The 18,527-nt window shown below is 35.9% G+C and overlaps 1 protein-coding gene across 1 annotated transcript in view; it reads right to left on the reverse strand.

The window, feature by feature from the left end:
* The window catches only part of LOC150084862 (uncharacterized), a 243,598-nt gene that overhangs the window by 79,799 nt on the left and 145,272 nt on the right, over positions 1–18,527 (reverse strand). The window contains exons 13-14 of the mRNA XM_090376371.1: positions 15,051–15,123; positions 4,685–4,758 (exon numbers count right to left, since the gene is read on the reverse strand). Coding sequence (XP_090232497.1) covers positions 4,685–4,758; positions 15,051–15,123 — 147 coding nt within the window. The remainder of the gene's footprint in view (positions 1–4,684; positions 4,759–15,050; positions 15,124–18,527) is intronic.

An 18,527-nucleotide genomic window follows, 5' to 3' on the forward strand; every position in this document is an offset into this window, starting at 1 on the left:
CCCAAATAGAAAGGGTGCAAGAATATTTGCACCCTTTCTATTTGAAAGGATAGCTTGCTGGATACGAAAGATACAAAGGATAGATTGATAAATAGGAAAGGTGTAAAGAATATTTGCACCCTTTCTATTTGAAAGGATAATTGTCTCAAGAAATTCAATCATCATTCGATATTCAATCATTACTTTATTTATTAGAATAATCATTTATCTCTCTGCTATAACAGAATAATCATTTATCTCTCTGCTATAGGCACTGGGTTTCCATATTTTTAAAAATTTTTTTAATATAATAGTAACAGCACGTGGATGAGAGGGAATTATATTCCTATCTGAATTCTCACAAATATCATTTACAGGATTCATAAAATCGCTGTACACACAACTATTGCAAAACTATTATAACTATTATATTAACTTGTCTCAAGAAATTCAATCATTTTATTTATTAGAATAATTATTTATCTCTGTTATAACAGATTGCAGGCACTGGGTTTCCATATTTTGAAGGATTTTTTATACTACACTACACAGGAATTTGGAAATGTAATAAAACTGATATTTACATGGCAAAAGAAAAGTACAGTAAACATTTTCAAATCTGGCATCATCAGGGATTGAGAGGTGCCAGATTTTAGAGAGGTACACCTAGTGGTTGAGCAGTTATAGAGGAGTCCCACTTCAATAAATATTAAAGATAAACAACTTACTTTTATCTGAAAACATTTATAATGATATCTTCTTTTATCATCTGTTTTTGAAGGGCAGAAGGATTTAAACTGAAGGATTTTACAGATAACTTAATGGTTTTAATTCTCATGGCAAAACAATATTGAATTTGTAATGAGTTGCACTACTTTCAACATATAGTTTTTGCTATACTATCAACTTTGAAAATTGATTTTGTACACTGTATGGCAGCTCACATCAAACAACTTCTTTAAAACTTTTGTTGTGCATGTTGTTACCAGAGATCACCTGCTATATGATGAGGGACCAGTTAGTCCTGAAACAAGCTATCATAGCAACTCTCTTAAACAAATACCCAAACTGTTGGCAAGCTATCTGTTTGTTCTGCTATGAGAATTGCATTATCTATGCTTTTTAAATCCTGCTGGCAAAAGGAGAAGACATTCCATCTAATAAAAAAAGAAATTTCACCCTTTTTGCATAGATTCTTAAAGATAAATTGTGATCACTGATATGAGTGCTGGATTACTTTCTTAACATTTCTGAATTGTAAAATGATTTTTTTTTTGTAAACTGTTCCACATTTTAAAGTATTCTGGATTCTAAAGTGCCACATCTCAGAGTTTACAGTAGTTAAAATTAGATAAATAAAATACAGGTAACCCTAGTATAACACGGTAGTTAGTTTACTATAAAATGTCATGTTGTGCGAAACCATGTTATATATGGGACTAAGAAAAAGTACAAAAAGGCAGGTTACGTTCTGAAAAGCTAACAAAAATACACTATTTGGTTAACAAAAATGCAAAAGGAAGTAAGCAAACCCTTAGCCATAATTATGAGAGCTTCCTTGGACTCAGGGGAGGTACCCATAGACTGGAAATGTGCAAATGTGACCCCAATATACAAAGGAGGATCAAAGGCTGACACAAGTAATTATAGACCTGTGAGCTTAACTTCTGTTCCAGGAAAATTAATGGAGGCACTGGTTAAAGAAGCACTGCAGGATCATTTAGACAAGACTTCAGTTATAGCTCAGACACAGCATGGTTTTGTTAAGGGGAAGTCTTGCCTGACCAACTTGATTGGATATTATGATGCAGTCACAAAAGAACTGGATGCAGGGAATAACTTTGATATTATATACTTGGATCTTAGAAAGGCTTTTGATACTGTTGCACATGGAAGACTGCTACACAAATTGGAGCAGTGTGACATTGGAGGCAAATTGCTGCTATGGATAAAGGGGTGGTTGAGGGGGAGAAGACAGAGAGTGGTAATCAATGGACACTGCTCATCGTGGACTAATGTTATTAGTGGAGTCCCTCAGGGCTCAGTGTTGGGTCCATTATTGTTTTCTGTATTTATAAATGATATTGATGATGGTATATCAAGCTTAATGTCCAAGTTTGCAGATGATACAAAGGTTGGCAGGGTTGTCAAGGACACTACTGACACTATGCTGCTGCAACAGGATCTGGAAAGGTTGAGCAGATGGGCTGAGAGGTGGCAAATGAAGTTTAACATTGACAAATGTAAAGTACTACACATGGGAAACAGCAACCCCAGAGCAACGTATCAACTCTGTGGTACTACACTGACAGTGGTAGAGAATGAAAGGGACTTGGGGGTGGTTGTGCAGGCAGATATGAAGTTCTCTGAGCAGTGCAGACGGGCTGCAAGAGTGGCTCATGGAGTATTGTCAATGATATACAGGAATTTTTCCAGCAGGGATAAGGAGGTGATTATTCCATTGTATAAGGCAATGGTCAGGCCACACCTAGAGTACTGTATACAGGTCTGGAGGCCTCATTTCAAGAAGGATGTAGAGCTGCTGGAACGAGTACAGAGAAGGGCAACAAGATTAGTGAATGGAACAAAGGGGTGCTCTTACGAAGAAAGGCTTAAGTTTTGCAAATTACAGTGTCTGGAGACTAGGCACCAGCGAGGTGATCTGATAGAGGTGTATAAAGCCTTGAATGGTTTAAGCATGCTCAATGCTGATGGGATTCTTCCTCTAGCTCAGAAAAATCACCTGAGAGGGCATAAATTCAAATTGAGGAAAGACAGATGTAGGATAGACGTGAGGAAATTTGCCTTTAGCCAGCGGGTGGTTGGTTGGTGGAACAGACTTCCATCCCTTGTGGTGGAGGTTGATAGCCTAAATAAGTTTAAGGCTGAGCTGGACAGGTATTTGGAACGAACAGAGGGGTGAAGTGGAAGTGGGTTTTTTTTTTTTTTTTTTTGGCTGATGCTGCATAAGCTTGCTTTCTTGCATCAAATGCCTCTACTAATGCTAAAATAAACTGTTCTAGATTTTGTGCATCTTCTACTCTCTTTAAAAAAATCAGTAATCTGGGTTTGTTTGCTTTTGCTTGATAAATCTTTGTGAATTTCATCACATGGAACTAAGCATTTTTGAAGCTTCCTTTTGAACTTTGGGCCCCTTTCATTCAAGAATCTTCACTCAAAAAATAAGATTCTAATTGCTTGGCTAACTTTATGCCTTCCCATATGCTTTTTAGTGTAAAATTTGGAAGTTTAGAATTTTCATCTGCGCTATCATTCTCTGAATTGATTTGGTTTTACCTCCGATGCCATTTCCACCAAATCCACTTCACCAGCCTCTTTTTCTACCAGTAATTCTTGAACATCTTCAGTAATCATATCTTTTTTAAATTTTTTTAGGAGCATAGGATCATTTATTGTCTATAAATTGAGTGTGTCCTGAGGCCAATTTTCTGTTTTGCTGTACAAAAAACCTGAGTTTCTGGGAGGGAAACCATGCTATACTCGCCTGAGACCGACTAACTCTGCCACGCTGAGAAAAAGACCCATAAAAATTCCTCCCATCATCGACGGGATTTGAACTCTGGTCTTTTCCTCCCAGTGTGGGGAGGAGGGTGATTCTATCAACTGTGCTATCCACGAGGGCTTCAGTAGTCATATAATCAAAACCTTCCCCTCCTACCAACGTGGCAAGTTCTACTATTGCACCGATTCCGTTTTCTGCTGGTTCGACCATATTTCCTGAATGAACAGACTCTGGCCATATATTTTTCCAACATGCATTTAACGTTGATGGTTTTACTTCTTTGAGCGATAAAGCTATGATTCTGATACAGTCCACAATTGAGAAATGTTTACATGCCTCCATTATTTCAATAGATTCAGAATCAATTTTTTTCCAAAATCCATTATCATGATTTTCTGATGTGATAAGTTTTAAAAGTGAATATAATGCCTTGATCTAATGGCTGAATGAAAGAAGTTGTATCAACCTAGTACAACTGTGGTGGTAGGAACATAGCTTCAACGTTTGGATGACTTAAATCTTTTGGATGGCCTGGTGTGCTATCCAATAGTAATAAAACTTTGAAATCTAGATTTTTTTCTACAAGTTCAATAACCTAGAATGTAACACAAAGACTTCCCAACAAAATAAATACAGGGATTTCTCAATAATATATATTTTTTGACTAGCGAGTCAACAACAGGGATTCAAAAAGAGTGGAAATGTTGAAAAATTACATCCAACATAACACCTGGTTTTTCCCCGCACAAAAGCTCAAACATACCCTGCTATGCGAGGTTTACTGAAATTCTCTAACCATGTTAGAGTAAAACCGTGTTATTTAAGTATCGTGTTGTGCGAGGATTGCCGCAATTCATCAGTTGTGTTAGAGCGAAACCATGTTGTAGAAGTACCATGTTATATGGGAGTTGCCTGTAACTACTTTTCTTTTGCTACAGAAATGTGCAGTACTTACATATTTAGTCACAAATCAGTTATTTTTATTAATTTTTTCAATTCCTATCTAATTCTGTATAATGTAATTATTATCCCCACATTTAAAGCGTTCTTTAGGAACTTGGTTTAAAAAAAGAAGCTTCCATTTATCTAGAAAACTGTCAGCTAAACAATATAATAATCTTCCATAATCATAAATTATAATATGTTAAAAATGTTTAAAAAAGATGACATATTATTCCGTACCTTACTCTTTACATCTTTCAGTTTGGATAGTATCTCTAATCCAAATCCATCAGCTTGTCCACGACTTCTGTTGCCTTAATTTAATAAATCAAAATTAATTAGTGGCAGTTAAGGACAATTAACAGCAAATTCAATTATTAATCTGTTTTTAGGAAGAATGCATTATTTAGGGCATTTATTTATATTATCTTGTGAATTAATACAAAATAAATAAAATTAAAATTTTATTTATTTTGAATGCTTTAAAATTTTAAAATTAATTTTATTTATTTTGTATTAATTTATATTAGTTAACATGAAATATAACAGAAGACACTGTAATTCAAGAAAACCTCATTAATTCCATATTAGATCAAAGCATCAGATATTTTAATTTTTCTAATATCCTCCAAAATAACAGAATAAGGCTTTGCACACCTTTAGCAGATTTATTTTAAAATACTTTCAATTTATAAATCAAATTCTATATTCGTTCAACTGACAGTTTAGTAAACCACAAGCATACACAGTTTACATCCATGCTTTCAATAATAAGTTTTCATCCTACTGTTCTAATTTTTTTGGCTGTGCAGCAGATGCCATATGAACTCATTTCCTCTGCTTATGTCAGAGCAGAGAAAATCAGTTTATTTCATATACTGGTACTTTAATGCAAATAATATTTCATGTTATCTGCATTAAAGTACAACAGCACTGTAATTTTGATGTTTAATGAATGTTTATGTATTATAATTATTAATGTTAGTTGGTTCCCAGATGTTGTTTGCCATGTTTAGAATGTTTATGAAATTTTTTCTCCTACAGTATTGTATTTCTTAATACAATAGTGTACTTGGAGTAAAGGATTGTATTTACTCAATTTTGCTTTCTCTTGGGAGAGAGGAAGGATCCCACAGCAAAGTTCTGTCTGAGTTATATAGACTCTCAAGAAAATCATAAATGAACAGGCTTCTTCAATCAAGCTATAGCTAGCTGATCTCAGGAAGAGGGTTAAGGGTTTTTCCTTTTGAGTTATTCTGTGTTTTTCAGCCTGCACATCCGCATACAATACACCATTAAGTCATATGAACTGGCATACAGTAACTAAAATAGTTGGAGCATCAAAACATCACCATCCAACTGCTGTAACAAAGCAGGGCAAAACTCCTATTTGTGGTGATACATTTACACGTCAAAATCATGATGTAACAAACATAACAGCATAAATAAAAAAAAAAACAAATATGGATGTATGCAAATTACAACTTGTTTACTTAAAAAAAAAATGTCATCAATAACAGGAGTTCACATTTAAATAGATACTAAAAATGTTATCCAGGATGGCATCATCCTGATAAACATGATGCACAGACTAATATATGGAAGAGAGACAGGCACCATGTTATCAAGCAGTGACAGAATTAAGTCACACATTTTGCAGATATCAGCAGTGGAAGAGACAGCCCTGGAAGTGATAGTGGACTATCACTCTTCAACAAGGGAGTTTGGTAATTTGCAAAAAAGTGTCTGATGCTTTCTACCAGCCAAAAGTATCAATCCATTTTACTATGCAAGAGTTCAAGGTTTGTTGCATGGAAACTACAAATACATCTAATTCTGAGTGTGGATGCAGCAACAACACATCATCTCACCTTTTTTGTGATGAATCAAACTGCATGGCAAAACACAGTTTACCTGCAAAGGACTATTCATCCATCATAATTGTCATGTATTGTTGCATGGGAAGCATTCAAAGAATTAATCTTGGAAGCAACTAGGCTTTTCATACCAACAAAGAAATATTGTTCAAGATTTAGGCCTAAATGGATGTCAGATGAACTAATTAGATATGTGACAGAGAAGAAAAATGCATGGGATACATATAAATTAACATGTGACACAGAAGCCTATGATAGATATAAGCTGGTCTGTAACCAAGTTACAAAGGAGGTTAGGTAGGCAAAGGCAGATTAGGAGAAATCTTTGGCAAAGGATGCAAAGAAAAACAGCAAAAAGTAAACTCTAGAAGGAAGGGAATGAATCAGATTGGTCCTCTTGACATCGATGGTTCAACTGTTGATGATCCTGCTCAGGTAACTAACAAACTAAATGAATATTTTGCATCAACATTCACACATGAGGAGTTATTCAGCGAGGGGAATGCCAGAGGTGTATTCAACTCTGGCAGTAAGCTAGATAATCTTGTAAATTGTTGAAGATAAACAAGAAAGACACCTGGGGTGGATGGAATCTATCCAGTTATATTAAAGGATGCAGCAAAGGAAGTAAGCAAACCCTTAGCCATAATTATGAGAGCTTCCCTGGACTCAGGGGAGGTACCCATGGGCTGGAGATGTACAGACCTGTTAGTGTAATTTCTGATCCAGGCAAATTAATGGAGGCACTGGTTAAAGAAGCATTGCAGGATCATCTAGACAAGACTTCAGTTATAGCTCAGACACAGCATGGGTTTGTTAAGTGGAAGTCTTGTCTGACTAATTTGATTGGATACTATGATGTAGTCACAAAGGAACCGGATGCAAAGAATAACTTTGATATCATATATTTGGATCTTAAAAAAAACTTTTGATACTGTTGCACATGAAAGAATGCTGCACAAATTGGAGCAGTGTGGCATTGGAGGCAAATTGATGTTATGGATAAAGGAATGGTTGAGTGGGAGAAGACAGAGAGTGGTAATCAATGGACACTGCTCTTCGTGGACAAATGTTATTAGTGGGGTCCCTCAGGGTTCAGTGTTGGGTCCATTGTTGTTTTCTGTATTTATAAATCATATTGATGATGGTATATCAGGCTTAATGTCCAAGTTTGCAGACGATACGAAGGTTGGCAAGGTTGTTAAGGACACTAAGGACAGTACACTGCTGCAACAGGATCTAGAAAAGTTGAGCAGATGGGCTGAGAGGTGGCAAATGAAGTTTGACATTGGCAAATGTAAAGTACTACATATGGGAAGCAGTAATCCCAGAGTAACGTATCAACTCTGTGGTACTACACTGACAGTGGTAGAGAATGAAAAGTACCTGGGGGTAACTGTGCAGGCAGATATGAAGTTTTTTGAGCAGTGCAGATGGTCTGCAAAAATAGCTCATGGTGTCTTGTCAATGATATACAGAAATTTTTCTAGCAGAGATAAGAAGATGATTATCCTCTTGTATAAGGCAATGGTCAGGCCACACCTTGAGTACTGTATACAGGTCTGGAGACCTCATTTTAAGAAGGATGTAGAGCTGTTGGAACGAGTACAGAGAAGGGCAACGAGATTAGCGAATAGAACAAAGGGTTGCTCTTACGAAGAAAGGCTTAAGTTTTGCAAATTACAGAGTCTGGAGACTAGGCACCTGCGAGGTGATCTGATTGAGGTGTATAAAGCCTTGAATAGTTTGAGAATGCTCAATGTGGATGGGATTCTTCCTCTTGCTCAGAATAATCACCTGAGAGGGCATAAATTCAAACTGAGGAAAGACTGTTGTAGGATAGATGTGCGGAAGTTTGCCTTTAGCCAGCAGGTGGTTGATTGCTGGAACAAACTTCCATCTGTCATTGTAGAAGTTGATAGCTTAAATAGATTCAAGGCACTACTCTATGAGATAGAATTGTTTACAGTATCACTGGCCTACATTTGTTCTTTCCCATTTTAACAGCAATAATTATTATGCATTTTTAATTGCTGTTCTGAAAGAACTAATGCAAAACCAGCCTTTGTTGGATTATGATGAGGTGCATGGGTGTACTGAATAGCATACAGGTAGTGATGCCAACACGTATACTGTTTATCTGGTGAACAATATACATAATGCCATCACTGCTATATGTGTTGGTATGTTGTAATGACAATTTTATTGCAGTTCATTTAGTTTTTTTTTAAATATGCACATTATGTGTAAGCTTTTATACTGTAAGGCAGTGAGCATTAACTTAATGCCAGAGGCCAAGTGATCACTTAATGATCCCAAGAGAGAGAGAGAGTTGTTGTTGTTATTTGGTTTTTAGGAGCATTAGCAACTAAGGCCATATTGCTCCGGGGATGTGCGGTGGTCATTCCCTGACTTTTCTGCATCCTCCATATTTGGTGGTCACGGGCTCGAATCCCGGTCTAATCACTGCTGCTCCTGCCCACCTGACTACGGAGGCACCAATGAGAGAGAGAGAGAGAGAGAGAGAGAGAGTGTGTGTATGTGTGAACATAACACATTATTATATAATTATTAATAATAATTAGCATATTATTAATAACAACACATTAATAACACACTGCATATAACTGAATAGGCTATTAAAGAAGAGACAAATGTTGAGTTCTGAGCTGTGAGTTTCACCTTAGGCAAATCTTTTACATTTTTAACTAGTATATTTAATCTGATATTTTTTATTTATTAATATGCAGTTATATTTTTAGTTTGTGTCTTATTTCACATTTTTATGTTGTGTCATACTTTTAGTTTGTCTTATGGCTGATGCATAATCAAGATTTCATGCTGACTATTTACCCAGTCACACAGGTTTATTTGAAAGCATGAGTAATAGGATACTATATGCAAAGGTTTGTGGTCTAAAGTCATGTACACAGTCAGTGAGCCACTTATGTTTCTTTCACAGAGTCTGATCCTCCTTCCAATTAAACTGGGTAAAAACACAAACTATATGATTTTTTCATATAGTTTGTGTTTTTAATGATGAATAGGAAATACAAAAACTGCTGAAAAGGACTATTACTATAACTTTTTTTTTTATTTTAATAGAAATAAATATAATTTAAGCAACTAAACAGCACTACTCAACAATGGGAACCATGAAATTGCTTTTACTAAGTTATAATTTACTTAAAATATGGTGCAATCTTTGCCAAAACACAGCAGATATCATCTTACAAACACTTCATTTTTGTATGACAATACAAAGAAGCCACTTTCCCGGAGTGTAGAGTGAAAGAGAAATAGAATGAAAAGCCGCATTCATGATATCACACAAACTTTCGCCAAAATTTATTTGGCTCGAGAACAATCAGCTGGTTTCGAGAACTCTTCTCAAAATGATAATATAGAGACTACCCTGAAAATCTTAGCATTAGCATTAGTAGAGGCATTTGATGCAAGAAAGCAAGCTTATGCAGCATCAGCCAAAAAAAAAAAAAAAAAACCCACTTCCACTTCACCCCTCTGTTCGTTCAAAATACCTGTCCAGCTGAGCCTTAAACTTATTTAGGCTATCAACCTCCACCACAAGGGATGGCAGTCTGTTCCACCAACCAACCACCCGCTGGCTAAAGGCAAATTTCCGCACGTCTATCCTACATCTGTCTTTCCTCAATTTGAATTTATGCCCTCTCAGGTGATTTTTCTGAGCTAGAGGAAGAATCCCATCAGCATTGAGCATGCTTAAACCATTCAAGGCTTTATACACCTCTATCAGATCACCTCGCTGGTGCCTCGTCTCCAGACACTGTAATTTGCAAAACTTAAGCCTTTCTTCGTAAGAGCACCCCTTTGTTCCATTCACTAATCTTGTTGCCCTTCTCTGTACTCGTTCCAGCAGCTCTACATCCTTCTTGAAATGAGGCCTCCAGACCTGTATACAGTACTCTAGGTGTGGCCTGACCATTGCCTTATACAATGGAATAATCACCTCCTTATCCCTGCTGGAAAAATTCCTGTATATCATTGACAATACTCCATGAGCTACTCTTGCAGCCCGTCTGCACTGCTCAGAGAACTTCATATCTGCCTGCACAATCTTTTCATAGATACTTCAGAGAACAGTTATAAATTTTTATGTTAATGCTTACCAATCAGTTTTCTATTATTTATATTGGAGGCAAGTGCATTTGTCCTTTGTTTTGCTATAGAATGAGTGAATGGATAATTTCAGGTTACATTAAAACAAACAAAAAACTGCTTCCATTACAATGATTGTCATCCTAAAGAGAAACCCTAATCACAGCAAAGCAGATGCAGCTATCCTCATGAAACTTCAAAACAGACTAAAGCCGTTTTTTTAAAAAGATTTTAAATTTGCTGAACTCACTTCTCTCGCATACTACACAAGTATTATTATAATTGTTTACATATGACAAAGAATTACTTCAATGAAACTAAATACAGACTGCAACATACAAGAGAGGGAAAGAAATGAAAATGTTGCATCCTCCAAGTTACAGATAATCAAGAATAAAGTGTCAGTTTTGGCTGAAAATGAAATAAGTATTGCTTAACATTTTAAGCTTAAGACACCCATATAGCATCTGACAGCTTTTACTTTAAATTTTGGGAATAAAATGAAACCCTCCCATATGCCTTTCCCCATAAACATTCTCTAAATGATGATACAGTATTTCTGTTTTTATTTCAATTTACCCGAGTTATATGAAATTAACTTGTTTGTTTGATATCTGTCAGACAACACACAAGTAAACATATTTTTGTTTTCGGGACAGTGTAAGTACAGTAATACCCCGAAGTTACACGATAGGTGGGTCCGACGAAAATCGCTCAAGTCGAATTCGCATAAGTTGGGGTACAACTTTGCATATAAATACATATAAATTTTGTTTAATTGGGACCAAGGACTAACAAAAACACTAGTCTAGAAGAAAAATATTTAATAAAATTGCAGTTCTTTATACATATTAATACAAAATATGTATTCAAAAAATAAATGAGTTACGTGAAAAAGTTTTATTTTGATGTCGATGGCTTCATAAAATCTAACAAATTCGTCTGACGACACAGCGCCTTCTTTTTTTCACGCAGAATTTCTTCGTAGCAAGCTAATCATTTTTTTTATTCTTTTTTTGTAACTATAACATGTTCTTCGTTGGAGTCTGTTTTCTAAAATTTTTAAGCCCTTTTCAATTGAGCTGAGACCTGTCAAGCTTGCAATTGTCATGTACTTTTCTGGTGGAACTGGGTCTGAAGTGTTGGATACTTCAGTGACATTTTACTCTCACATCTCTATGAACTCATTCATTGTCAGCTCCTGACTATGTGAATCCAACAGCTCGTTGACATCATCACCATTGACTTCCAAATCTAATTGCCTGGCAAGATTAACAACTTCTATCACATGAGCGACATGATCAGTTTCTGGCTTTTTTTTTGTCTCGTTTTTGAAAAAAAAATGGACAAAGTTTCTTCCAGACACCAATGTTTTTTTGTGAATTTCATTCCAAGATTCTTCAATGATTCTTATGGCATCTAAAACATTGAATTGTTTCCAAAAAGTCTTTAACAGATATCTCACTATTTTGTCTCATAGCTTCATTCAGACGTGCAAACGAACGCCTCATGTAGTAAGCCTTGAATGTTTTGATGACTCCCTGGTCCATCAGTTGAACAAAGCTGGTTGTGTTTGGAGGCAAAAACACAACTTTCACACATGGGTCGAAATTAATTAGGGTGGCAGGAGGGTGACCGGGTGCATTGTCAATAAGAAGCATCACTTTAAATGGAATCTGTTTAGACTTGCAATAACGTTCGACTTCGGGTATGAAGTGGTAACCAAACCAGTCCTCAAAAACGGAAGCTGTCACCCAAGCTTTATGATTTGACTTCCAAATCACTGGTAAGCTAATTTTACATATACACCAAACGAAAAAAATCAAGAACCGCGTAACTCAGAGTTCACGTAAGTCAGGGTATTACTGTATATACTGTTCTGAAAAGAGTACATACTTATACTACATATGGGAGTGCATACAAATACCACTTATCCAGAAACCATAATTCATCTTCACCACCCACCCTGAAGGTAGGAATGAATTATGGATAAAATCTGTAATAATATATTATAATTTGACTCTTTACCTGTTATACCTGAAAATTGTTCTATTTCAAAGGGGGTGGAATCTAGCTCAAGAAAGTTCAATCAAAAAAAATGGGATAAGTTGCATAAATACTAATTAATAAAATAATATTTTAAATTAAACAAAAAAGCTAAAATTAATTCTTATATATTAATACAGGGGTCCCCAGTATCTGAGTTCCTGCAGTTATGAGGATTAATTTCTGAAACCGATACAAGCAATGAAAATAACATGGAGGATTTTTGGAAAAGTTTTACTATTCTGCACAGTATAAAAATGATTGGAGAAGATTGGAAAAAAATTTCATGTAGATTAATTAATAACTCATGAAAAAAGTTATACCCTAATGCAGTTTATGAAGAATGCAACGTGATCAGGTTATAAAATGAAATTGTAAGTCTTGCAAAAGAAGCTGGATTCCACGAAGTTGATGATAGGGATATTACACAATTGCTTGAATCAAGTACAAAACCACTTACAAATGAGGAGCTAGCAGAATTATACCAACTACAGAAGAGGAAGCCAGAAAATGATGTGATTGAATCACCAATGGATAAAGATTTAAAAATTAAAGTAGGCCCTTGAGAAAAGTGACCAAGCAGTTGAATATTTTTGTGAGAACGACCCTCTTCATGATCATATCTTCACTCAGTCATTGAAAACAGGTCTACTATTACTAACCTCCTAGAGACAAGTTGCAGGATCCAAACTGCCCTGAACAGTAAAAGCCAGATGGATATCCTATTACTGGACATCAAAGCCACTTATGACAGGATAGCGATCCAACCTCTCCTCCACTTCCTGGAATCTCATTGTTGCATTACAGGAAACTTACTCTCACTACTGCGAGATTTACTTACAGAGAGGATCATAATAGTAAAGCATGAAGATTTTAGCATCAATTACACAGTAAATAGAGGAGTTCTCCAAGGAGGGGCGCTCTTAGACACTATTCACCACAACCCTCAATCCTTTCCTTTCAACCTGAAATAACATCCTAACCTATGAGATCTGAAAATATTCTTCCCATCCAGCAGTAATGATAGCAAACATAACGTTGCTTTACAAGCCACACAGCAGTTAACTAATCTGGCCAACTTCCTCACCTCGAAATTAACCCTCTTAAAACTGCCCCGATGTCCTTCTCCAGAAAGCATAAAATACATAACATCACCATTCTTTTAAATGGCCAACCCATTCAAAAAGTCGATCATCACAATGATCTGGTTACCTGGGACAACAAGTTATCCTTCACTGAGCATTTCACTACCACCAGGAAGAAAATACTAGTCGCTATCTGGCACCCAACACAAGAATTAGCTAGAGTTCAAAATGCTCAACTGGTGAAGGAATACATTGTTAGGTGCGTTGCCCCGGTAGCCTTATACACTTCAGTCATCTGGTCCTCAGCTCCTGAAACGTACACTAAAACCTTCCTAAACATATAATATTGGATACTCAGGTGGCTAAACAAGATTTTCCAATTCCCCTTCACCATTTCTAGAGGCATTTTGTATGCAATATGGAGTGGACGGCGTGGATGTTTATTGTCATTTAGACAAATATTCATATCCTGGCCAAGCTATTGAGAAGAAGGTATGATGTGCCAGTACTTACAGGCATCATCTCACACCAACAAAGTCAGAAGCAATCCTACAGCCTGCAAATTATGCCACTTTGCTCTAATCTAAACTCTTTGAAAAGTTTAAACAGGATGTTCCCACTAAATACCATAGAAACCCTAAACCAGTTTCAGGTTAACTGTGAAAAACTACGGTCCAATAAGGCCTACAAAAAGACTATCTACCAAGAAACAACTGAGTTGCAACACTACTAGCTGGAACCTATTGTCTTTTAGTTACTCTGAGTTATGCTGTCATTGCGACATTCGGGTACGAAGTTAATAAATTTTAGCATTGCAAATACTGCTCTACAAAGACATCCAGCAATAAAGAACAAAATTTTTATATTAATATACATATTTCCTTCATTACTAAACTGTAAATATTTATCCTCTGCATTGTAAATACGCTCCTCTGACTTGCACACTGTACAAGGGGCGATTGTAACTTGCAATCAACTGAATAAACAAATAATAATTGTGCACAAAAGTTAAGCATGAAGTGAAGGACATAACTAAAGACTAGGACATAATATTATCTGAGAGAAAAAAAAAAAAAAAAACACTCTGGATTCATTCTTTATTCGTAAAACTGAAAAATAGTGCAACTTCAATAAACTTTACTTAACCTTAACATTGCTCAACATATAATAAAAAATGTCTAATAAAATAATTCCCATTTTTCAGTTCCTTCAATCCATTGTTTCCTATGTACAAGTACATAATACACATTACGAAAATTTGGCCCCCATTCCAAGTGGATTCATTTTAAGTGGAATTTTCTGGAACCAATTATCCTCAGATAACGAGGACCACCTGTTTATTAAAGAAAATAATTCTTTGAAACACAGCTGCTCATGTGAGCAGCTTTGTTTCACTTAGGGATGCATGCAATCGAGAGTTGAAAGGATAACAGTATAATCAAAACACATGCAAATAATTACCTCCATTCATATAATTACCCAATGCCAAGATAATTCCGAAAACTTGATGAACTTCTCTGTGTGTCATTAGAAACTGGGAAAAAGAAAAAGAATTAAAAGTGGATAAGTAAATAGTGAGTAACCACTTTATTGAGTATACCTACTTAATAGTAGTTGGCGCAGTATAACCTTAGTTGTTTTTGCTCCAATAAAACCAAAATCAAACCTACCTAATAGTAAGTAGTGCTTTAGCCCTCAGAACAATCTGGATTTGTCATGGTATGGACACAATGAGGTGCTAAAAGAGTGCCACAGATACTGAGGCATATTGACTCAAATGCTTCCCACAGTTGTTGCAAGTTGGATGAGTGCGAATCTCTACTCCGAAGGGCTCATTCCACTTCATCCTACAGGTACTCAAATTAAGAAAATCTTAATCTCAATTGAGATTTGGTGATTGGGAAGGCCCCAAAGTAGGCTAAACTCACTCTCATGTTCCTGGAACTAATTCTGTACAATTTTGGCCTTGTGATATGGTGCATTATCCCATTGGAAGAACCCACTCATAGATGGATTTATCATATTCACAAAGAGATGCTCCTGGTCAAAAACAATTTCCAGGTAACCTGTGCAACTAGTATCAAAGGACCCAATTTGCACCATGAAAATATTCCCCACACCACTACATTGCCACTACCAACCTGCATTATTGTTATCTGGCAGGATGGGTCCAAGAACTCTTGCTGTTTTCATCATATTCTGGTTCTCCCATTGGTTTGAAACAGCAGAACTGGGATTTGTCAGTCCAGACAACATTTTTTTCAATCCTCCAGTGTCCAAGTTGTGGTGTTCCTAAGCTTGCTATAACTGTATCTTTTTGTTTTTTTGGTGAGGAGTGTATATGGAATCCAGTTCACTCATTGGCCAAGATACCCATCTATGACAAGGTACAAGTTATGCATGAAATGCCTTCTTAGTTATCACTGCTGTGTTGGGTTGTTCTTTGACTGACTGTAGTCATTCTATTACCCTGCACAGGTCTTTTCTGCCTCTATTAGGCTAAGTACTACGTATAGGACATGCCTTGAAGGAATAAGCTGTTTCTGATCACAGTATCACCATTGGGTGGATGTTATTTGGTTATTGGACCAATAAACATACTAGAGATGCAATCATATGTGAAAACCCCAGCAATTTACAATTTCTGAGTCATATCAATGCATCTAGCACAGACTACCATGTGCTCAATGTCACTTAAATCTTTCATTTTGCCCATTCTCGCACTGAATTGTCCACATATAGCATCTCTCCTGCTTTATATTGCATAGTACAAACACAATGCTGATACTAAAAATGAACTCCATTTTGTGAAAATGGTAGGTGAATCTAATAAAGTGGCCACCAAAGAAAAAGTTTTATTTTTTTTTGTTTTATAGAAATAAAACCAAACAATATTTTGATAGAAGAAAGATTTTAATTAATAAGATCCCTACACCTGTTTTACCAGAAGTACAAGGAGGTTCTGAGTTAATTTTATAAGTAAATAAATAAAACTTCAAGTGCTCACAACAGACATTCCCTGGTTGCTTCAAGATTTTTTTCCCAAAGGTGTTCTTTTAGTTTTCGTCAAAAACTTGATGTAGGAACCAACTTTAGAAATTATGTGATAGGTTTTGGAGCAGTTTGAATCCCTCATTTCTAATGCTAGCTTCCAGTGTGAATGAAGGCTGGTGGGCTTGACACACCTCTTATCCTGATGCTGTTGTTATTTGGTTTTTAGGAGCATTAGCAACTAAGGCCATACTGCTCCGGGAATATGCGGTGGTCATTCCCTGACCTTTCCGCATCCTCCGTATTTGGTGGTGATGGGCTCGAATCCCGGTCTAATCAAGAAGCGCATGCTCCTTCCCACCTGGCTATGGAGGCGCCTATCCTGATGCACTTTCTCAACTGCATCACACAGTTAAGTAAATTAATTCCAGAATTTATAAACCTGGCAACATTAACCAACAAATAACTCAACTTTGCTACTACCTTCTGTTGATAAAGCAGTATATTTGCATGCCCTTCTTGTAAAGTCTTGCCCCTCCAATGGACATCTTTTATAATGCCATACACTTGATTTATCATGTACAAAAAAAAAAAAAAAAAAAAAAAAAAAAACCACAGTAAAGCTACAATATTATTTAATTTTTTCTAATTCTATTCGATGAAAAATTTACAACACATAATTAACACTTAAAGAAGAATCACATTATGATACAAGAGGGAAATGACCACTGTCTACTGTTTATACATAATGGTCATTTTCTTTATGTGTGGGCTGTAAATAACCAATGGGTTGGCATAGGTTCCAAAATGTGATGCTCATTTTTCTGTTTTAAATTCTTTACAAAAAAAATTTGTTATCAATAATATTGTGGTATATATCTGATGGATCCACTTCATGGATAATACTATTTAAGACTGTGTCCAGTTTTGGTTACTGCTATGATTTTCATTCCAAAGACATCACCGAACCAACAGATGTTTCTCAAGACTGTCTCATGCACATCTTTTGTCTTATGAACAAGATGGCTGTTTTATGTATATCAGCCACAAGGTCAATGCTGGGTGCTTTGCCATAATGAGTTGCTTTAATAGCATTATCCAATTCACTTAGGGTAAACATAGCTTGCATTATCATGTCATATCAGACTTTGCTCAGGGTTCTCATCTTTAACTATTATGTTATGCAATATTTTCTAAACAGTCCACATGTCACAGTCTCAGCCTCATCCTGCCCAACGAAAGAAAACTCCTGATTAAGCTTCAGGTTATCAGATGTCACTTTGCAACACTCCACTCCTCATACAGAGTCATTTTACTGCAATTTCTTCTGGTGTACTTCTTTGTTTCTTCATCTTAATGAATGTCAAATCAGCATTGTTTCAACTCCTCTGATAGTTTTTCTGATATCTCCTAACTTCTCAAATCAGTTCTGCATCCTACCATAGAACCTGTTCTTTCTTTTAATCGAGAAACCAGTAGCATCATAAAACAGTTATAACACCAATTCTGCCAAAGATTCTGCATTCATGTGTCAGATTTTCATTAGTATATTTATCTAAATGGTCTTTCACAAGTCTCAAACACTCCCATTTAGTTGTTAAGGGAAAATGTTTCTATTCTATTACCCATTTTTGGAGCTTTATTATGTCCAAACAGCTTATTCCTTCAAGAAGCCTAATAGAGGCAGAAAAACTATACAGCAATAATGATTATTGGTCTAGTCAGGTTTTACTTGTCATTTAACAGCCATATTCAGGCAATTATTTGTTACCAATATAACATCTATGTAGGATTATACATATGTTGTTAAAAGTACTCTCCTACCCTGGCAAGCTGACTATTTCTAGTTACAAAGTACTAAATAATTCCTCTAATAACTCCTCTTTTATCAGTATTATTACTGTTTCAGAGGATAGTGCATGAATTGGAATCTATCCCAAAAACTAT

The sequence above is a fragment of the Mastigoproctus giganteus genome, chromosome 6, assembly GCF_048544385.1.
Source record: "Mastigoproctus giganteus isolate SK-2022 chromosome 6, ASM4854438v1, whole genome shotgun sequence".
NCBI classification, from domain to species: domain Eukaryota; kingdom Metazoa; phylum Arthropoda; class Arachnida; order Uropygi; family Thelyphonidae; genus Mastigoproctus; species Mastigoproctus giganteus.